Source organism: Elephas maximus, chromosome 14, assembly GCF_024166365.1.
Source record: "Elephas maximus indicus isolate mEleMax1 chromosome 14, mEleMax1 primary haplotype, whole genome shotgun sequence".
Taxonomy (NCBI): Eukaryota; Metazoa; Chordata; class Mammalia; order Proboscidea; family Elephantidae; genus Elephas; species Elephas maximus.
Window position 1 is genome coordinate 94,186,962 of NC_064832.1, and position 22,935 is coordinate 94,209,896.

Here is a 22,935-nt window from a genome sequence, read left to right on the forward strand (position 1 = left end):
TTTCTTTGGTAGGCTCTTCTAAAACCCATGTTTTATCAGGAGTAAGTGAAGTGTCACTTGATCCTGAGGTCCAAACCAGCACATAAGTATAGGCTTCAGAGCGGCTCAGCGGCATTTCTATTCTTGAGACAGATAATTATAGAAAATACTGCCAAGGTAGACGTTTCTCTGGGTTTAACTTCCTATCTCCATCCTGCCAATTGTCACAAAATCCTTGGCATTTTAGGAGGACAATGTGTCACTGTGGCTGCATGTTGGCTTCGAAGTTGTTTGCAATTTTGTTGGTGAAAGCTCACAACTGCATTTCTTATTGCAGTCTGTGAAGAAAATTGACAGATGTTTGCCACTGTCCAATTGTCGTAATTATAGCCTGTGGCTGTTGAAAAGGGCAATTAGGTAGAAAATTCCTTCCGAGACTGCCAAAGAAGACAACGAAGACAGCAGATTTAGCTGCTGACACTTTGCTCTTGGCTGGAAAAATTATTTGAGAGTTCCTCCCTTAATGTAAACAGGCTCAGGATCAGGTGTTGCGAGCACAAGGCCAAATTTCTGGGTCAGGGGTTCTGCAGAAGAAGAAGACAGCTCACCTTGGACATGCTAAGAGGTAGGCATCTGAGTGCTGCCCACCAGTAGGAAAGGATATCGTGATAACATGCTGCCTTAAGTCATCTAGTGCTGCTATAACAGAAGTACCATGAGCAGATGGCTTTAACACACAACTCTATTCTCTCACAGTTTAGGAGGCTAGAAGTCCAAATTCAGGGTACCAGCTCCAGGGAAAGTCTTTCTCTCTCCATTAGGTCTGGGGTAGGTCCTTGTCATCAATCTTCCCCTGGTCTAGGAGCTTCTCAGCGCAGGGACCTTGAGTCCAAAGGACACGCTCCTCTCCAGGCTCTTCTTGCTTGGCGATAATAATGAGGTCCCTTTCCTCTCTGCTTGCTTCTCTCTTTTATACCTCAAAAGAGATTGACTCAAGATAAAATTTAATCCTGTAGGTTGTGTCTGCATCATTAACATCATACAGGGTAGGATTTACAACACGTAGGAAAATTACACCAGATCACAAAATGGAGGACAACCACACTATACTGGGAATCATGGTCTAGCCAAATTGACACACATTTTTGGAGGACACAATTCAATCCATAACACATGCAGGCAGCAGTGTGCCTGAGCCCAAAAGATGATAAACTTCAATCATTAGTAGAGCTTAGCTTCATGAGGAATGTGATAGATAGGTAGATAAGTAGATAGATAGGTGATGGGTGGGTAGATAGATGATGGATGGATGGATAGATATATAGATAGATGATGGATGGATGATGGTTGGATGGATAGATAGGTGATGGATAGATGGATGAGAAGATAGATGGATAGATAGATAGCTACTGTTGAGTTGGCTCTGACTGATGTTGACCTTATGTACAGCAGAGTGAAACACTGCTCAGTCCTGTGTCATCCTCATGATTGCCGGCATGTTCAAGTCCAGTTTTGGGGCTGTTGTGCCAATCCATCTCACCCAGAGTCTTCCTCTTGCTGGCCCTCTATGTCACCAAGCATGATATCCTCCTCCAGCAATTCATTTCTCCTGATGACGTGTCCAGAGCAAGTGACTCAGACAGTGTTCTTTTGTGATCCACAGGGTTTTCCTTGGCTAATTTTTGGAAGTAGATCTCCAGGTCTTTCTTCCTAGGCCACTACCAGATTATTCATATCTCTGATAAGTTTGTAAAGCTTTATGGTTTCCAAGGTTTTTAAATTAACCCTTCCAAGAACATTGGGAAGCAGTTAGGCGTTACTCCACTTTACACAGGAGGGAAGAGCCTCAGCTGAACTGCATGATTTACGTAAGATCACATGACAAGAAAAGGATAGCCTTCTCAGGAGGCTCCTGCTATGGTACAGAAGTACACTCTTGCCGCTTTTCACCCTTAAGTTTTGGCCTCATTTCTTCCTCTAGGAAATACCTCCAAGCTCCCATCTTTAAAGCCTTCCTCCAAAATGTTAATATGTATATTTATACTCTGTTATATGTGTGTGGAGCCTTGTAGCTCAGTGGTTAAGAGCTTGGCTGTCACCAAGAGATCAGTGGTTTGAATCCACCAGTCGCTCCTTGGAAACCCCCTGGGACAGTTCTGCCCTGCCCTTTAGGGTCACTGTGAGTCAGAATTGACTCGACATCAATGGCTTTTTGGTTTTATATGTGTGTAACGGAAACCCTGGTGGTGTAGTGGTTAAGTGCTATGGCTGCTAACCAAAGGGTTGGCGGTTCAAATTCACCAGGCACTCCTTGGAAACTCTATGGGGCAGTTCTACTCTGTCCTATAGGGTCGCTATGAGTTGGAATCAAGTCGATGGCACTGGGTTTTTCTGCGCATGTGTGTAATATATAATATATATTTACATTGTAAATCTGTAATATATAATATAGTATAAAAGCCAAAAAACAAACCCATTGCTGTCGAGTTCGTTCTGACTCACAGTGACCCTTTAGGACAGGGTGAACTGCCCCAGAGGGTTTTCTAGGTTGTCATCTTTTTTTTTTCTTTTAGTTTTATTGTGTTTTAGGCAAAAGTTTACGGCGCAAATTCATTTCTTATTAAAAAATTTTTACACGCATCGTTTTGTGACATTGGCTGCAATCCCTGCAATGTGACAGCACTCTCCCCTTTTCCACCCTGGGTTTCCCACGTCCATTACTCCGTATTTCCTACCCCTTCCTGCCTTCTTGTCTTGCTTTTGGGCAGGAGTTGGCCATTTAGTCTCTTATATTTGAGTGAACTGAGAAGCACATTCCTCTGTGTGTTATTACTTGTTTTATAGGCATGTCTAATCCTTGTCCGAAAAGTGGGCTTTGGGAGTTGCTTCAGTTCTGAGTCAGCAGGGTGTCTGGGGGCCATAGTCTTGGGGGTTCTGCTAGTCACTGTCAGACCAGTGTATCTGGTCTTTTTTTGTGAATTGAAATTTTATTCTACTTTTACTGTGTCCGGGACCCTCTATTTTATCTCTGTTAGAGTTGTCGGGGTGGGTGGAGTGGTAACTGGGCACCATCTAGTTCTTCTCGGCTCTGGCTAATGGAGGCTGTGGTTTATGTGGTCCATTCGTCCTTTGGACTAATATTTTCTTGTGTCTTTGGTTTTCTGCATTCTCCTTTGCTCTGGATAGGATGGGACCAACAGATATATCTTAGATGGCTACTCGCAGTGTTAAGACCCCGGGCACTACTCACCAAAGTAGGGTGTAGAACATTTTCTTTATTAAGTGGGTTATGCCAGCTGGTCTAGATGTTCCCCAAGACCACGGTCCCCTAGGCTGAGCAGACCACAAAGTATTTCTCTTGAGGAGCTACTGGGTACATTGGAAATACCGACCTTTCGTTTAGCAGCTGAACTCTCAACCATTGCACTACCAGTTTTCCTTATAATATATAACGGTAATTATAGAACTGTATATAAATATATATTTATAATATGTGTTTATTCAGTAGATTGATAGTTATGTGATGAGATTCATCTTTTTCTCTTTTATTTAATATTTAGAATTTGGAGAAAGGTGGACTATCAAGGAAAAATGACATAGGTAAGTAATGTTTTTTTTTTTAACTTGGATATGTGCCCTGCTGTGTGTCTTGTAAATCCTGTTTCACCTCAGTGAATGTTTTTTTCTGATTCTGTTGATTTATGGAGTAAATATTGCTCAAATATCTAGTCATTGGCCCAGCCCAACGTTTACAGCTGGCCTCAGGAAGACACAAGGAGAAACTTTCTTATATTGGCATGTTAGGAGTACAGTGACACCTGGGGAGCTGGAACTTGACAGGGCTGCCTTGTGTTTCTGGGTCTTGCAAGTTTTCTGCCTTTGACAGGGTGGAGGCTCACCACTTTTTTTTCAGTGGAGAAGAGTTGATTTTTCTGTCTCTGACAGGTTTCCGCCTTACATGGGTTCCGGCTTTCACAGGTTTGACTGCCTTGTCTAATATGGTGGGTCTCGTTCCTTCAGTGTCATGTTTTGAGCTTCCAGTGAGAGTGGAACTCCATGCTGTGGGGGTGTAGAGATGAATAAGACTCAGTCCCTCTTACAAGGGGTCCACCCTGAGTGGGAGAAAGGACAAGCCATGCCTTTGTTATGCCCTCCTCTTCCTGGACCGAGGGCCCCCACTCCTTCCCCAGCAGATACTACTTGGCCCTCAGAAGGCAGCTCACCAACTATATCTTCTGCCAGATATTTCCCACAATCCATGGTGGCGTTGTTAGGTGCCATCAAGTTGATTCCAACTCACTCGGTGGCCCGTCTGAGGCTGGGTTCTCTAGAGGAGCAAAACCAGTCAAACATATATATGCGTATATATATACGTATACACGTATATATATATGTGTGTGTGTATATATATATATGTATATGTATATATATGTATAGAGAGATATATCTCAAGGAAATGGCTCACGCAGTTGTAGAGGCTGGCAAGTCCCAAGTCCTTGGATCAGCTGTCAGGCTGGAGGCTTCTCCGGACTCACGAGGTTGCAGGAGCTGATGAACCCAAGATGAGCAGGTCAGGTGGGAGGCTGCTGGCTCATGGGGTTATGGGACCTGGCAAGTCCCAAGATCTACAGGTCAGGCAGCGGGCTGCTGGCTCATGTTCCAAGAACCAGAGGTCAGAGGATGATGAGTCAGGTGCAGAATCCAGAAAGTTTTGTAGAACATCCATGTATATTGGATGCAGGCCATACCGCTAAGAAAGCTGATTGGATTTCAACTGATTGGCTGCTCACATCAGATCGCAGAATGGGAGATGATCACATGATACCTGCCGAACCACTGAGAATCATGGCCTAGCGAAGTTGACACATGACCCCATGTGACAGAGAAGAACTGCTCATAGGGTTTCCCAGAAACAGACTGTCACACCTTTCTCCTGCGGAGGGGCTGGTGTATTCGAACCGCTGACCTTTTGGTTAGCAGCTGAGTGCTTTAACCACTGTGCCACCAGGGCCCCTTTCTTTACAATAAGTGGTTATTAAATGAATTAATGACCCTAGTCTGGAGCACTGGAGGGAAGGTACCGAGGTGAAATTCTCTCGGACAAATAAATATGCACATTCTTGCCTTTGCAAGTGGCAAGTTGAATGAACCTTCCCTTGATATCAGTTTGTCAGAGATAGACCCGGGGGGCTTACTAACCACAATCCTGATGTGAGTTGACAGTGCCAGGAGGGTACTACCTCCACACGCTCGAGGCCCGCTCCTGTAGCGCCAGAGTGCCTGCATCTTTGAAGTCATGGCCCTGGCAATACTCAGGACTGGTAACAGCCTCAAGCACAGGACAGTCTGTCTTTTTCAGCTTATGCCTAATGTTGTTGTTAGGTGCCGTTGAGTCGATTCCTACTCGTAGCAACCCCATGTGACAGAGTAGAGCTGCTCCGTAGGACTTTCTTGACTGTGATCTTTATGGAAGCAGACCACCAGGCCTTTTTTCCATGGCACTGCTGGGTGCGTTGGAACCACCCACCTTTCATTTAGCAGCCAGTTGCAAACTGCGTGTGCTGCCCAGGGACTTTAAATCATCAGACAGCATGTTTTCAGAAGATCACCGTATTGACTTCTCACTAGGAAAACACCAGAGTGATGGAATTCATTATTCTAGCTAATTTCTGACCAGGGAAGATCAGCAATAGTAGAGTGCTTGACCCTCACTGTTGTTGCTGGGTGTCATCAAGTCGATTCTGACTCACAGTGACCCCATGTGACAGATTAGATCTGCCCCATAGGGTTTCCTAGGTTGTAATCTTTATGGAAGTTGATTTCTAGTTCTTCGCCTATAGAGCCGCTAGGTGGGTTCGAACCACTGACCTTTCCATTAGCAGCCGAGGCTTACCCAGAGCGATAACTGCAGCAACAGAGAACTTTTGATTTCTCCTCCAGGGATCCTTTTCTAACCATCTGTTTAGCGCAGTTGCTTTCCCTTAATGCTCTCTGCGGCTCTGCTTGCCTCAGAAGCACGGCTCCTTCCCGTGTCCTTGATAAATTTCATTACCTCCTGCTTCTAGCCTGTCGTGCTCATCGCTGTTATCAGGCTCTTAGTAAACGACCCACTTATTGCACGTTTCCTGGAGGAGAAGTGACAATGATCTGTCTTGAGTTTTGGCAGTGTTTACCGATGGCAAATTATGACGAGTTTAGAGGAATACAACCAGCGTGAGAAGGAGACCATGGCTTTGTCTTGTTCAGCTCTATTGATGGGCCAGTGGGACGCTAAGAGTCAAACGGTTGGATGGCATATAAACAGGAAGACAGCTACCAAGATGATCTCTAGGATCCAGACTCAGCCAGAAGGTGATTCAATTAAGGCAGGCCTTAGTTAGAATGTGCGTAAGGAGCCCTGGTGGTGCAGTGTTGAAACGCTCGGCTGCTAGCCAAAAGGTTGCTGGTTCAAACTCACCAGCTGCTCCTCAGGGGAAGGATGTGGCAGTCTGCTTCTGTAAAGATTAGAGCCTCGGAAACCCTACGGGGCAGTTCTGCTCTGTCCTGTAGGGTCGCTATGAGTCGGAATTGACTCGACAACAACAGGTACGGGTAGGATGTATGTCAGAAAATATTCCTTGGTGCTGATATAAAGGATAGCAGGAATATAAGCCTATAAGCTGTTTCTGCACTATCCCCGTCCTCCTCTGGAATGGAATTGGGGCTGAGTGGTGTATAGCTTTTTGGTCATTCATTCTTTTTATTTTCCTCTTTTTGCTTAATTTATTTTTGGTGAGAATATACAGCAAAACCCGCTCTCATTCCACAGTTTCTAGACTTAATGATCAGTGACATTGGCTACATCCTTCACATTGTGTCAGCATTCTTGTTGTTTCTGTTCTGGTTCTAGCTTTTTAAGGAAGGGCCAAATCGATTTCCAAAGTGGTTGCACCATTTTACATTCCCACCAGCAGTGTGTAAGTGTTCCAGTCTCTCCACAGCCTCTCCAACATTTATTATTTTGTGTTTTTTGGATTAATGCCAGCCTTGTTGGAGTGAGATGGAATCTCATTGTAGTTTTGACTTGCATTTCTCTAACGACTAATGATCGTGAGCATTTCCTCATGTATCTGTTAGCTACCTGAATGTCTTCTTCAGTGAAGTGTCTGTTCATATCTTTTGCCCATTTTTTAATTGGATTATTTGTCTTTTTGTAGTAGAGTTTTTGCAGTATCACATAGATTTTAGAGATCAGACGTTGATCGGAAATGTCATAGTTAAATCCATAGGGTTTCCACGGAGCAGCTGGTGAATTTGAACTGCCGACCTTTTGGTTAGCTGCTGAGCTCTTAACCACTGTGCTAGCTCCCCTACACACATTCTGCTACCTTCTGTGTGGAGTCTGTAGAAACCTGCTGCTTTTTAAAGGAAAATCAGGAATGTCTCCTTCCAGCAGCTTGCCTTGCACTTGCTCCCCCTCTGAGCTCCGGTGGAACCCTGCCCAGCTCAGGCTTCCACCTTACACTTTGCACTATAATTGTCTTTGTCTTCTGAGCTGGACTCAGACTCCTAGATGCCTGGACTGTGCTTATTTGCCTTGGTATCCCAGAACTTCAACTTAGTAGGAACTCAGAAGATGTTTGTGGAATGCACACATGTGTCACGTGGGATTAAAGTGTGAGAAAAAGGAAAGGGCCATCCAAGGTACCGTAAGTGGCTTGTGTTTACCTGAAGCAACAGAGGAAGAAGGAAGTCAGGAATAGGTGGAGGATATGGAATGTGTGAGTAATTGCCTCCATGAACAACTGCCTCCTTTCCTGTGAGACCAGAAGACTGGATGGTGCCTGGCTACCGTTACTGAATATTTTGATCAAAGATTGTGTAGAGGAATCCTGATCAAAAGGGAGAAATGCAGAACAGAATTTTAAATTCTCATGGAGTCCAGAATTTCTGAGAGGCTGGATGAACCCCTGAAACTATTGCCTTGAGATAATCTTCAAACCTTAAACCAAAAATATCGCCTCCAGTCTTCTTTAAACCAAGCAATAGCTTACTTAGTAAAGAATGTCCACCTTGGGCATAGCTCTTTCAAAGAACTATCTGTTTGGGATTACATTGACAATAGCAGCTCAAAAGACTGGCTAAGAACCTTGGCGGGGGGGGGGGGGGGGGGGGGAGGCAGTGAGTTTATGTTAATGGGGAAGGAACAGCTCCCAAAAGGAGGGTGAGAATGGTTGCACAACTCAAATGAAATCAGTGTTACTGAAATGCACATGTAGAAACTGTTGAATTGGTGTTTGTTCTGCTGTTATATTCCCAACAACAAAAATAATAAATTATTAAAAAAAGAAAAAGGAAGGGGCCAGCATGACTGCTTGGTAGCTGAGTTAACAAGGGAGAAAGCAAAGCTCACAGACAATGAAGCAGGTATATGAAAAGGAGAAGAGTTCACTGATTGGTTTTTCTTCTTGCAAAGCCTGTGTCTTGTGAAGAGAACAGAGCGAGTGGTCAGAGTTTGTTCTTGTGCTCAAACCAGGATTGAAACCTTTTCACAGATGGGTCTGCTCTTTTTAAAAATTTATTAGGAAATATCTTGAACATACCCAAACTCACAAAGAGGAATATAATGACCATCCCTGTATTTACCACCTGGCTTAGGAAACAGCTGGCACCCTGGTGGTACAGTGGTTAAGCGCTCCACGGCTAACCAAAACGTCAGCAGTTCAAATCCACCAGCTGCTGCTTGGAAACTCTGTGGGGCAGTTCTACTCTGTCCCCTAGGCTTACCAGGAGTCGGAAGTGACTGGGCCACAATGGGTTTGGTTTGGGTTTTTAAGAAACAAAACATTGCTAACACAGCTGAAGCCACTAGACCAATATCTTGATTTGGGGCTGATCATTGTCATGCAGACTTATGATTTTGTATCATAGAGATTTGTTGTTGTTGTCAGGGGTAGTCAAGTCGATATTTTACTCACAGTGACCCCATGTGATGGTAGAACTGCCCCATAGGGTTTTCTAGGCTGTAACCTTCATAGAAACCCAAACCCATTGGTGCTGAGTCGATGCTGACTTATAGTGACCCTATATAGGACAGCGTAGAATTGCCCATAGAATTTCCAAGGCTTCAAATCTTTAAGGAAGCAGACTTCCACATCTCTCTCCTATAGAGTGGCTGGTGGGTTTGAACTGCTGACCTTTTGGTTAGCAGCCAAGCACATTAACCACTGTACCACCAGGGCTCCTCTGTTATGTTAGTGAGGCCATATCAGTGTAGGGTTGTTTTAAGCCAATCACCTTTGAGATTTAAGAAAGCAGATTAAATACTGAAAAGGAAGAACAGAGGGCAATACACACCATGTGAACATTGCCAAGGATCTGAGAAACAAAAAAAACCCCAAACCCAGTGCCCTCACAAGCTATAAGAAGGCAAGGACCTTCCCCTGGAGCCCACAGAGAGAGAAAGCTATCCCTTGGGCCGATGCCCTGAATTCAGACTTCTAGCCTCTTAAGGTGCCCTAGTGGTGCAGTGATTAACCGCTCAGCTGCTAACCGATAGGTTGGTGGTTGGAACCCACCAGCTGCCCTGTAGGAGGAAGACCTGGTGATCTGCTCCCATGAAGATGACAGCCTAGGAAAATCCTACGGGGCAATTCTACTCCTATCACATGGGGTGGCTATGAGTCAGAATCAACTCAGTGGCACCCAACACCACCACCACAAGCCTCCTAAACTGAGGAAGTTCCATGGGTGGGAATTCTGTTATAGCAACAGTAGGAAACTGAGACAGACCTTTCTGGATTATTTTAGGATCTAGAGGTCTCACTGTGGAGCTGTTAGCTCTATGAATGTTTGGGTGAGTGAGTGAATGAATGCAACTACAGAACTATCCAACAGTTAAATTTGTTATTGTTTTAGGTGTCGTCAAGTCGGTTCCGACTCATAGCGACCCCATGTACAGCAGAACAAAACACTGCCTGGTCCTGCGCCATCCTCACAATCATTGTTACGCCTGCGCCCATTGTTGCAGCCACTGGGTCAACGCATCTCATTGCGGGTCTTCCTCTTTTCCCCAGGCTCTCTTCTTTACCAGGCATGATGTCCTTCTCCAGGGACTGGTCCCTCCTGACAGCATGTCCAAAGTATATGAGATGAAGTCTTGTCATTCTTGCTTCTAATGAGCATTCTGGCTATACTTCTTCAAGACAGATTTGTTCTTTCTCCTGGCTGTCCAGGGTATACTCAGTATTCTTTGCCAACACCATAATTCAAAGGCGGCAGTTCTTCTTTGGTCATCCTTACTCTTTGCCCAGCTTTCACGTGCATATGAGGCAATCGAAAACACCATGGCTTGGGTCAGGCACTTCTTAGTCTTTAAAGTGACGTCTTTGCTTTTTAACACTCCAAAGAAGTCTTTTGCAGCAGAATTTGCCCAAATAAATATAATGGAATAAAATTAAAATCAAATTAGTATCCTGGAACTTTGAACTTTGAGGTAGGGGACTTCCCCACATCCTTGAGCTGTAAGCCTGCCTGGGGGCTACAGTTTATATGACATCTGCTTTCAGCCAATGGCCTTTCTGGCATGCTGACACAGTGGTGGTTTCTGTCTTCTTCTTTACCCAGGGAGGCTAATGCACTTCTCCACCGTGCTGGCCTGAGCCTTGACAGCGAGTGTCCTTCCCTGGCCCCTGGCCGGGTAGGCGTGACCTCCTAGGGTTTCCTCTTGACTTGCTGTTGTAGAAAGCTGGCTGCTTGGAGGCAAGTCTCCAGTGGGCTGGCAGATCCTGCCAGTGTTGTCCTAGATGGGTTTCCTGCAGCATTTCTCGTGGGGAAGCACAGCTGCTGTTTTCCTGAAGATAACACTTAATCCTGGCGGGGCACCCATGGGGTGTGGGGAGGATTACTGGGTCATTTGCCAGCCTTGTGAACTCCTGGGACATAGGCAGTTAATGCCACTTTCTCTTGGATTGTTAGTACAGCCGTCACAAAAATACCACAGAGTGGGTGGCTTTAAAGAACAACTTCTTCGTTTTTTTTCCCCCCCCACATATCACAGTTTTGGAGCCTAAAAGTCCAGATCAGAGCACCAAGCTTTAGGGGAGGGTCCTTCCCTGTGGGTTGCCCCAGGGTTTCTTGGCATTTCTTGGTCTCTTCCCATGTGTATGTCTTTCTGTGTCTGTACCCCCCCCCTTTATAAGATGCCACTCAGTAGGAGCTCTGGTGGTGCAACGGTTAAGTGCTCGGCCACTAACCAAAAGGTTGGTGGTTTGAACCCACCCAGCAGCACTGGGGGAGAAAGACCTGGTGATCTGCTCCCATAAAGATGACAGCCTAGAAAACCCTATGGGGCAGCTCTGCTCTGTCACATGGGGTCGCTGTGAGTCAGAATGACTCCATGACACCCAATAACAACAGAAGGGTTAGGTTTAGGACACAACCTATTCTTGTATGACTTTATTAACATAACAAAAGGAAATATATTTCTATAGAGAATCAACTTTTATTAGGTTAGAAAAACTCTTCTGACTCATTTTGCATTTCACATTCACAGGAATTCAGTTTAGGGCCATCAGAACATCCTTGAGGTAGCAACACGCTTTAGGATTATGTGGGAATTGTTAAAAGGCTACTTGGAAACGTTGGATTTTTGGTTAAGGACTCCATTGCTAACCGAAGGTTGGCAGTTTCAACCCGCAAGCAGCTATGTGGGTGAAAAACCTGGCTATCTGCTCCCATAAAGATTAAAAAAAACAAACCAAACCCAGTGCCGTCGAGTTCATTCCGACTCATAGCTACCCTATAGGACAGAGTAGAACTGCCCCATAGAGTTTCCAAGGAGCGCCTGGCGGGTTCAAACTGCTGACCCTTTGGTTAGCAGCCGTAGCACTTAACCACTACGCCACCAGGGTTTCCATAAAGATTACAGCGTAGAAAATTCTGTGGGGCAGTCCTGCTCTGTCATACAAGGGCACTAGGAGTCGTCATCAACTTGTCAGTGCCTAACAGCAACAGGGAGGCTATTCTCTTTGTCACATTTTCACCCATTCTCTGACAGATACAGGAGCAAACGCAGTTTGTTCCTCGTGACTTGGCCTAGTGCCAAACCAAACCCTCTGCCTTGTTATGGATGCGACTCATAGTGACCCCATAGGACCCAGTAGAACTGCCCCATAGGGTTTCCAAGGAGCAGCCGGTGGATTTGAACTGACGACCTTTGGGTTAGCAGCCTAGCTCTTAGTATAGTGAATTTATTTAGTGCCTAACTTGCTAGGAGGGATGTTTGGAAGATCATTTCGAGAAAAGATTTTTCCTGAGGAGTTTATTGCCTGTAGGCTTGCCTTGCAGCTGAAGTTTTTTCCTTGTTTTCAAGTTTGTTTTAGCAATGGCTAAGAAAGAAACTCCTGAGAACTTTCTTGTTTGTTTCTAGATTTAAAAAGAATTGTATTTGTCATCCAGAGTCAAAGCAATTCTTTTCACGCAAAGAGAGCAGAACAATTGAAGGAAAACATCTTACAGCAGGCGGTGGATCTTACACAGGTATGGAGATGACCGGGGATGTCTGGTCTGCTAACTCTTTCCTTATACATTCATGTTTCCCAGAGCACTCAGTGCATAGAGAATCAATTTTTATTAGATGAGAAAAAGTTCTCTGACTCATTTTACTTATTTATTATTGACTCTTTATTGCTTAAAATGCTCTACTTAATATCTAATGCTGGAGGCATCATATCCTAAAGTGCATATATTTTTAACAGTTCTACAGTTATGTGGGACTGTCATGGTTTTGGAAACCCTGGTGGCATAGTGGTTAAGTGCTACAGCTGCTAACCAAGAGATCTGCAGTTTAAACCTGCCAGGTGCTCCTTGGAAACTCTATGGGGCAGTTCAACTCTATCCTATAGGGTCTCTATGAGTCAGAATTGTCTCGACAGCAATGGGTTTGGTTTTTTTTCTATGGTTTTAGGAGCCCTGGTGGCGCAGTGGTTAAAGCGTTTGCCTGCTAACCAAATGGTTGGTGGTTCAAACTCACCAGCAGCTTGATGGGAGAAAGATGTGGAAGTCTGCTCCTGTAAAGATTACAGCCTGGGAAACCCTATGGGGCAGTTCAGCTCTGTCCTATGGGGTCACTATGGGTTGTAATCAACTCGACGGCTGTGAATTTGTTTGGGATCATGGTTTTATCATAAAGCATGATCAAAAGAAGTGGAAAAAATAACTTTTTAAAAAGGCAGGTTTTAAAATAGCATAGATAATTAGCGTTCAGAATTTTGGTGACAGTTCTAAGTCAATTTTCATGTTGAAATAACAGTCTCATTAACCCTCATGCAGTGCTTCCCGTATGAGCCTCTTAATCTGTTTTTTAATTGGATATCGTTAATTGAACTTTGTGATTTGATTTATAATGTAATATCTGAGAAAGATGGAGAGAAAAATCTAAGGATACAGGTGCATCTTCATAATGCTTAAAATAGGCATTGAAGTGAATCTGAAGCTGCTCTGAATGATGCTGGAGGCTTGGAGGGGGGAGAAGGAAGACCTACGTTTTTGTACTACCCTAAAGGGGCTTTCAGTATGGATTACACATCAACATAAAGAAAACAAAAATCGTCACAACTGGACCAATAAAGCAACATCATAATAAACGGAGAAAAGATTGAGGTTGCCAAGGATTTCATTTTTCTTGGATCCATAATCAACACCCATGGAAGCAGCAGTCAAGAAATCAAAAGACACGTTGCATTGGGCAAATCTGCTGCAAAAGACCTCTTTAAAGTGTTGAAAAGTAAAGATGTCACCTTGAGGTATGCCTGACCCAAGCCGTGGTGCTTTTATTCACCTCTTATGTGTGTGAAAGCTGGGCAATGAATAAAGAAGACTGAAGAAGAATTGACGCCTTTGAATTGTGTTGGTGAAGAATATTAAATATACCGTGGACTGTCAAAAGAAGGAACAAATCTGTCTTGGAAGAAAGACAACCGGAATGCTCCTTAGAAGCTAGAATGGTGAGTCTACGTCTCACATGCTTTGGATATGTTATCTGGGGAGATTAGTCCCTGGAGAAGGACATCATGCTTGGTAAAATAGAGGGTCATCAAAAAGAAGACGACCCTCAATGAGATGGATTGACACAGTGCTTGCAACAATGGACTCAAGCATAGCAACAATTGTGAGGATGGTGCAGGACAGGGTAGTGTTTTGTTCTGTTGTGTGTAGGGCCGCTATGAGTCAGAACCGACTCGACGCACCTAATGACAACAATAATAAAGGAGCCCTGGTGGCACAGTGGTTAACAACTCAGCTGCTAACAAAAAGATTGACCGTGTGAACCCACTAGCTGCTTTGAAGAAGAAATACCTGGCAATCTGCAGCCATAAAGATTACAGCCTTAGAAACCTTATGGGTCAGTTCTGCTCTGTCCTGTAGGGTTGCTATGGGTTGGAATTGACTCTATAACACTAGGTTTGGTTTGGTTTTTTATAGGTGCTTTAAGGAACTCTGGTGGTGCAATAGTTAAGCACTCAGCTGCTAACCGAAAAGTTGGCGGTTCGAACCCACCCAGCGGCTCTGTGGGAGAAAGACTGGTGATCTGCTTTCATAGAGATTACGGCCTAGGAAACCCTGAGGGGCAGTTCTGCTCTGTCACATTGGGTCCCTATGAGTTGAAAATGACTTGGAGGCACCCAGCAATAACAATCTTTAACTCAGAGCAGATAACAATGACTTAAGGAAGATAGAAGGTTTACTTCACCTCATGAGGCAGTCTGGTTGCTGAGCAGGTCGGGGGTAGGCTGCTTTGCTCCTGGTTCCTCTTGTCTTGTTACTTTGCAGTATACTAACTTGTCTTCTCGTCTGCATGGCTCAAGTTGGTTTTCCACAATTACGCCTTCATTCCAGGTTATTGAGGATAAGCAGCTTCTTTTGAAGGCTGTGACCTGGAAGTTGTACACATCACTTCCCCTTACATACCACTGTCCAGGCCGTCATCACAGGGGCACACCTAGACTGGGCAGTGTACTATCTAGTTGGGTGGCCCTGGGTCCAACTCAAACTCAAGGAATCCTAGTTACTGGGAGGAAGAAGATAAGAATGGATACTGGGTGGACAAATTGACTTCTCTGCTAAGGTCAGGGTTTTGTTCACATGCTGAGGATTCACCCAGTCTGTGGATGAATTTATCTCATGAACTATCCACCTACTCACCTATCCATTCGTCCGTCCGTCCACCCACCCACCCACCCACCTACCCACCCATCCATGCATTCACCTACTCACCCACCCACCTATCCATTCATCCATCCATCCATCCGTCCGTCCGTCCGCCCACCCACCTATCCACCCATCCATCCATCCACCTACTCACCCACCCACCTATCCATTCGTCTGTCCATCCACCTTCTCACCCACCCACCTACTCACCCACCCACCTGCTCACCCACCCGCCCGCTCACCCACCCACCCATCCAGTATTTACAGAAGACCTGCTATGGCAAAGTACTGAGGATGCAGGGATAAACAAGGCATAGTCCTGTCCTCAAGGACCCTCTAGTCCAGGGGGGGAGACAGGCACATCAACAGGCCATGTTAAAGCAGTGAGGACGAAGTGCAGTGATCAAGGGGTGCACATGGAGTGCATGGGAGGCAGGCGCTCAGGAAGGAAGATGGTGCTCAAGGAAGGATTTCTGAGAGCTGAGTCGTGAAGCGAGCCTATGGGTTAGGTTCTGGCTAGGTTGAGGATCTTAGAAAAAGTACAACCAGAATGCTCCTTAGAAGCGAGGATGGCAAGACTTTGTCTCACATACTTTGGACATGGTATCAGGAGGGACCATTCCCTGGAGAAGGACATCATGCTTGGCAAAGGAAAAATAGAAAGACCCTCAACAAGATAGATTGACACAGTGGCTGCAACAACGAGCTCAAACATAGCAATGATTGTGAGGATGGTGCAGGACTGGGCAGTGTTTTGTTCTCTTGTATACGGGGTTGTTAAGAATTGGAGCTGACTGGGTAGCACCTGACAATAACAACAGGTTGAGAGGTTAAGAAAAAATATAACCAGAATGCTCCTTAGAAGCGCAGATTTTGGAGGACTTTGTCTCGCTTACTTTGAACACGTCATTAGGAAAGATCAGTCGCCAGTAAAGGACGTCACGTTTGGTAAAATAGATGGTCAGCAAAAACAAGGAAGACCCTCAACAAGACGGGTTGACACAGTTGTTAAAACAACAGGCTCAGACATATTGATGATCATGGAGATGGCACAGGACTGGGCAGTGTTTCGTTGTGTTGCATGTAAGGACACCATGACTTGGAGCTGAGTCAACGGCACCTAACGACAACGGGCTGGGGCTGGGGTGGGAAGTGGGGAGGCTTTCTAGATTGAGAGGCTTGCTTGGGTCAGGGTAGGGAGGGGACAGACATGGGCACAGCATGTGCGGGGCGCTGCAGTCTGTCCTGTCCTGCCCTTTGGTGCAGTGAGAGTGGAGGAGCCAGTCTGCAGAGTTAGGTGGGACGTGATCGTGATCCCGGAGGAACCTGTGTATTTTCTGGAATAGTCAGGGTTTTTGAGGGGGGTGTTACTGGCATTTTGAGGGCTGTGTCTTTGATCTGCAAGACATTTAGCATTCTGGCCCCTGGCACTAAATGTAGCAGCAACTTGGAGTCATTGTTACAACTCAGAATGCCTCTTGGTTGCGGATTATGGGTTAGGGTTAGGGAAAGCTGTAGGGGGTAAAGCTGGTTGGATTTGCAATTTAAACCATCACTCTTGTGACTGACTGTGAAAAGCAGAGCTTTAAGAGAGCCAAGGCAGGCAGGAAGCCCACTTGTAACACTGTTGGACTTGTCTAGGGCAGTGCCACTCAAAGCATGGGTCTCAGATCGCTGCTGGTCTGCTGGCAACAACGGGTCCCTTACCGCAGGTAGTTTGAGAAGCACTGGGCCGGGGAAGGAGTTCCGTGGCGGTACAATCGGTTTATGCGCTTAGGTGCTGAGAGGTTGGGAGTTCAAGTCCCCCACAGAGGCACCTCGGACTGTGGAGCACAGGTCTGCTCTGACACACCTGGGGTCACCATGAGTTGGAGTCAGCATGGCGGTAAGTGGTTGGTTGGTTGGTTGGTTGGTTGAGCTGGAGATCGGGATTGTGGGCCTGAGCGGGATGGTGGTGGTTGTGGTGAAGAGCTGGGCCGAGTGGTGAGAGATTGGATGTGGGCCTGGAAGAGAAGGCATGAACAGCTCCAGCTCAGCTTGATATGTGGAGGTGCCACCCTCTGAGGCTGAGGGTGGGAGAGGCAGGTTTCGAGGGTGAAGATGGTGCCAGGTTTCCATGTATCAAACCTGAGGTGGAGGTGTCAGCCGTAGGAGGCTGGGTCTTTGTTTTAAGCTCAGAGGGACAGTTTGACCGAAAGATGGCAGACTGGGGAGTCAGCAACACACGTGGGTGAAACCAGTTGCCACTGAGTGGACTCCGACTCATGGTGACCCAGGTGTGTAGAGTAGAACTGTGCTCCACAGGAGTTTCAAGGGCTGATTTTTCAGAAGTAGGTCACCAGGCCTTTCTTCCGTGGTGCTGCTGGGTGAACTCAGACTGCCAGCCTTTTGTTTAGCAGTGAGCGTGTTAATCGTTAGCACCACCCAGGGACCCTATATGCATAGGTAGCTGCTGACAGCTGGAGTGCTGCTACCAGGGAGAGTTGTGCAATCAGGGAGAGCAGTGAGCTGGGCTTTGCGGAATGCGAGGCGCCTCCTGTGAGAGGAGGAGGGGTGCAGGGTTGCGAAGAAGTCCTGCGGTGTGATGTCAGGGAACCTCAGGGAGTAGTTTCAAATAGTGACCACTGATGCTGTATTTCCCAGAGGGGACTCATCGTTGGAGGCCTCACGGCCATCCTTTTGATTGGACAACCTGGTGTGTTCTTGACAACCTGGTGGTGCGTTCTTGTCTGTACACTTTCGTCAGCAGGTGTCCCCATGCCGAGTGCTTTGTTGTTGCTGTTTTTCCTGTTGCTATTTTTATTTGACTGACTCTTCTCTGTGTCTTTGCTGGTAGCCTCCATCATTCCTGCTCTCTTCATCGGCTGGCACCTGCTTTCTGGGTGTTCATTGGTGTTTCATACGGGCTCCCCTGCAGTGCAGGCTGTCTGTTAATGTGTGTGTCTTGCTCTCTGCAGAGGAAGGCAAAACCTGTTCTGTACCCCCTTCTTACCTGCCATGGCACTGATGGGAAAGCTGGGCACACACAATATTGTTGTTGTTAGTTGCCATCAGTTCGGCTCTGACTAATGACGACCCATGTACAACAGGCGAAGTGTTGCCCAGCCCTGCACCATCCTCACGACTGTGATGCTTGGGTCCATTGTTGCAGCCACTGCGTGTTTCGAGGGCCTTCCAACCTAGGGGGCTCATCTTCCAGCACTGTATCGATGTTCCATAGGGTTTTCATTGGATGACTTTTGTAAGTAGGCTGCCAGGCCTTTCTTCCTGGTCTCTCAGTCTAGAAGCTCTGCTGAAACCTGTCCACTGTGGGTGCACTGCTGGTATTTGAAATTCTGGTGGCCTCGCTTCCAGCATCACAGCACCAGTAGGGCAAACTGTCGTATGGGTGGTATATTTTCATGGATGTTTTTTCTCTCAGCTTTTAAAACTTAGACAACAACTCCATTTCTTTAAAGTCCCTAACTTTAGTAGTACTTTATTCTGTGCTTATAGTTAGTGTGTGTATACTTAATTTTTATCATCCTTTACATTTAAAATTTGCGGCTTAGACAACTTGTTTAGTAGGTGACTTAGATTGCCACTAGGTGGCAATATTTTTACATTTAAAGACATGTAATTGTGCAATATCATTAAGAAATAACCCCCTCCCCCAGCCTTAAATTTCTGGGATAGTGAATATAGAGTCTAGACTAAAGCAATAAAGAAACCTCCCTTTAGTTATAAGATAGCCCATTACTCTTAATTCTGAAACTTTTATATTCGATGAAAGCCAGCTAGGGGTACTCAACGTTATGCAAAAAGTTTTAACACTTGGATTTAATTTACTCACGAGACCCAGAAGGTGCCATTATGGCTTAAAATCCCCAAACCAAACCCGTTGCTGTCGAGTCGATCCTGACTTATAGCGACCCTGTAGGACAGGGTAGAACCGCCCCTTAGGGTTTCCAAGGAGTGGCTGGTGGATTCCAACTGCTGACCTTTTGGTTAGCAGCCAAGCTCTTTTACCACTACACCACCAGGGCTCCCGTTATGGCATAGGTCATTTTATATTTGGGTTAACAACGTCTTCTGGCAATTGAAATGATTAGAAAGATTTTGTACTTTGCAACTATGCTCGATACTGAACATATACCTATTCTAGAGTTTTTAAAATTCAAGCTTATGCCATGAATGGCGTTTTAGAGCTCCACAAAATTGTTGACAGCTGAAACGGAGTGTGTAGACAGTCCTGGGGGGCAGGAACGGGACCCCTCGGCCTAGAATTACATGGAAATAGAGAAATAAGATTGGTTTTCCAGAACTGAATGCAGAAATGCGTGAAGCCACTTGAAAGAGGCGGGATTGCTCCTTAGCTCATTACAACTTAACTGGGGCCTATTCTAAGACATTGACATATTCTTGAGAAAGACTGGACAGTTTTTAAGAGATAATATTTAGTCAGAAGGGGCTTAGTTAGCTGTGGAAGTTTGTTGTTGTTGTTAGCTGTCATCAAATTGGCCCCTGACTCATGGTAACCCCATGAACAAGACATCGTCTGGTCCTGCACCACCCCCATGGTCAGTTGTGGATTGGACCATTGTGGTCCATGGGGATTTTATTGACTGATTTTCAAAAGTAGATCACCAGGCCTTTCTTCCTGGTCTTAGTCCGGAAGCTCCTCTAAAACTGGTTCAGCATCACAGCAAAATTCAAGCCCCCGCTGACAGTTGGGTGGTGACTGCCCATGAAATGCACAGGTGGTAATCGAACCCAGGTCTCCTGCACGGAAGGTGAGAATTCTGCCCCTGAACCACCTTTTGTGGAAGCTTACCCTTTAAAACCCATGGCCGCTGCGTCAATTCCGACTCGTAGCGACCCTATAGGACAGAGTAGAGCTGCCCTGTGTGGCTGTAATCTTTATGGAAGTAGATTGGCAGATCTTTTCTCCCGTGGAGCAGCTGGTGGGTTCAGACTATCAACCTTTTGGTTAGCAGCTGAGTGCTTAACCACTGTGCCACCAGGGCTCCTTGTGGAAGATTGGAAGGGGCAAAGCCAAGAGACAGAAGTTGGGAGGACATCCTGAGTGCTATTCTGAGGAGCATGCTGGCTCCTGGAAGGACAAAGTCCAGTCCGATGGGATGGCTGGCAGGTGTGTATACCTCTGACAGAACCAGGTGTCCAGGGCTCTCGTATCACCTGGCTCCTGAGCCGTGAGGTCTTCAGGTAGTACTTCTGGTTTTCTGCCTGCATTTACCCGTTGAGAACATTCACAAAAGTTGCTTGGTGAGGGAGGAACCGGCAGTAAGTTTTATCACTTGAATATTTATCTGATAGCCCAGAATAGTCCATTTCCATTCCTCCCACAGTGCCAGATGTCTAGAGCTGCTGTTTGTTTATTCATTTCTCCTGTCAGGGTTGTGCTCAGATATGAAGCCTGCCAAAAATTAAGGTGCACAAATTTAATGGTTTCTGTGATTATTCTTCTGCTCCCGGCTGTTCTCTTTGCTTCTGAGAGTCATCACCTACGCCTGCTTTGCTGTAAGGTGTAAAATGTGGCCTTATTAAAAACACAAACATTTCTCATCCTTACAATGCGAATGTAAAAACAGGAGCCTAAGCTACATTTCTACTTGAAATTTAATACTGTACTTGGAACGGGGGTGGTGAAGCTGCTTCCCTTGTTTTCTAGAATAGTTTGGGGTAATTCTAGGTTATCGTCCTCACCTTCAGCTCTGAAGCTTGTAATGTAATTCGTAATGGCTCTGGGGCTTGTAATGACATGTTTCTTTTAGTTGGTAAGTCATCACGTTTTACCAGGTGCTATTCTGTGTGCAGAGTGCCTGTCTGGATTACTGTGGAGCAAAGTGTTAAATGAAACTGTAAAAGGTGCTTGGTCTTTTGAATTACTTACGAGATTGTTATCGTTGGGTGCCATCGAGTCGATTCCAACTCACAGAGACCCCATGTGACAGAGTAGAACTGCCCCATAGGGTTTCCTAGGCTGTAATCCTTATGGGAGCAGATCGCCAGGTCTTTTTCTTATGGAGCCACTGGGTGGGTTTGAACCACCAACCTTTTGGTTAACAGCTGAGCACTTAACCACTGTGCTACCAAGGCTCCTTACAAGATAAATGGTAACGATTTCATAATATAAAGGACTATACCATTAAGCAGAAATTGGAAGTACAGAATAAGTATATTGAAGTATTTATTCAACAAATAAACATAAATTGGGCATATGTAGTTATACTTGGTACTTCTGAATAAACAAAAAGATATCTGTTGATACAGTAGAAATGTGGAGTTGGTAAAGAATAGTGAATATGCCACAGACTTCTAGAGGAATGAACAGATCAGACTTAGAAGAAATGCAACCAGAGTGCTCCTTAGAAGCTAGGATGGCGAGACTTTAGCTCTGTTACTTCGGTGAAGTCATCAGAAAAGACCAGTCCCTAGAAAAGGACGTCATATTTGGTAAAGCAAAGAGCCAGTGAAAAAGAGGGAAACCCTCCGTGAGAGCGATTGATTGACACAGTGGCCTCAACAATGGACTTGAGCACAACGATCATAAAGATGGTGCAGGATTAGGGAGTGTTTAGTTCTTCTGTATGTAAGGTCGCTATGAGTCGGAGGCCACTCAGTGGCAACTAACAACAACAACAACAACCAAGGACACTGCGTGGAGCCAGTATGATTAACTCTGGAAGCCATTTAAGGAGTTTAGGAAGTAAAGCAGCCTGTTAAAAGCACGAGGTAACCTGGTGCTGACTGCAAGTGAAGCCTCAGAGGATGAAGAGGGAGGACTTCTGTGGACCTGGTGGGAAAGACAGCAGCATTGGCTGGAGGGACGTAGGTTTAGAACATGGTTCTGGAAGCATGTCAGGAAGCCCTGCTTTTGGGGGACCAGGTGGAAACTGGAATCCATAAAGGTACAGTTTGAGGGAATAAGTAAAGCACATGTTGGGGTGGAATAGTTATCTTTTTTGGGGTTATAATGGATGGTAAGTAAGGTTGGTGAGGTGGGGGATGTGGTTGATGAACTGGGGTTCCTAAATGCAAAGCTGTAGATATAAAAATATAGACACAGTTTTCCTGAGTTTATTTCCCCTGCAGTACAGGTGGAAGGATGTTGTGAAGTTAGAAAGATCGACTCCTTAAAGAGGTACACTGACAAAAAGCCAAGTGGACAGAAGATGAGATGTGCCCAGATGGCACCACTGACTGGTCTGACCGGGGGCACAATAGATAATCCCAGACAGAATGGGAGGAAAAGGGAGGAAAATGCAGAACACAACTCAAATTCTTAAAAGGTCAGACTTACTGACCACTGGAGACTGGAGGACTCTCTGAGGCTATCACCCTTTGACGCTCTTTAAACCTTAAACCAAAACTGTCCCCTGAGATCACCTTGTAGCGGAAAAGCAGAGAGAAACACGTAATGAAGACTATTACCCGTTAGATCAGTGCTCTACCAAAACACCATCTGCGTGAGTCTGAAAGGTCGACATTTAATCAAAGCAAAGATGAAGATCGGGGGGGAAAACTAGAGCCCTGGAAACGGAACAACCAGACTGCACTGGAGGGAGAGGACAGTTTAGGGTTGTGGAGGCGGGAGCTGAGTCACGAACAGAGGTGCAGATTAATTATGATTCCGTTTTTAAGGCAACCTGCAAATACAGAAAACATGCTAGTAGCGGGGGATACTTGTGAGGGGAGTTGGGGGCAGCTCTAAATTACATTTCTATGGTGAGTTTTGAAAACCCTGGTGGCGTAGTAGTTAAGAGT

General features: G+C 45.6%; 1 protein-coding gene across 1 annotated transcript in view; it reads left to right on the plus strand.

Moving 5' to 3' along the window:
* The window catches only part of B3GLCT (beta 3-glucosyltransferase), a 133,849-nt gene that overhangs the window by 29,242 nt on the left and 81,672 nt on the right, over positions 1 to 22,935 (plus strand). Inside the window, exons 3-4 of the mRNA XM_049853271.1 lie at positions 3,540 to 3,579; positions 12,389 to 12,498. Of these exons, the coding sequence (XP_049709228.1) occupies positions 3,540 to 3,579; positions 12,389 to 12,498 (150 nt within the window). The remainder of the gene's footprint in view (positions 1 to 3,539; positions 3,580 to 12,388; positions 12,499 to 22,935) is intronic.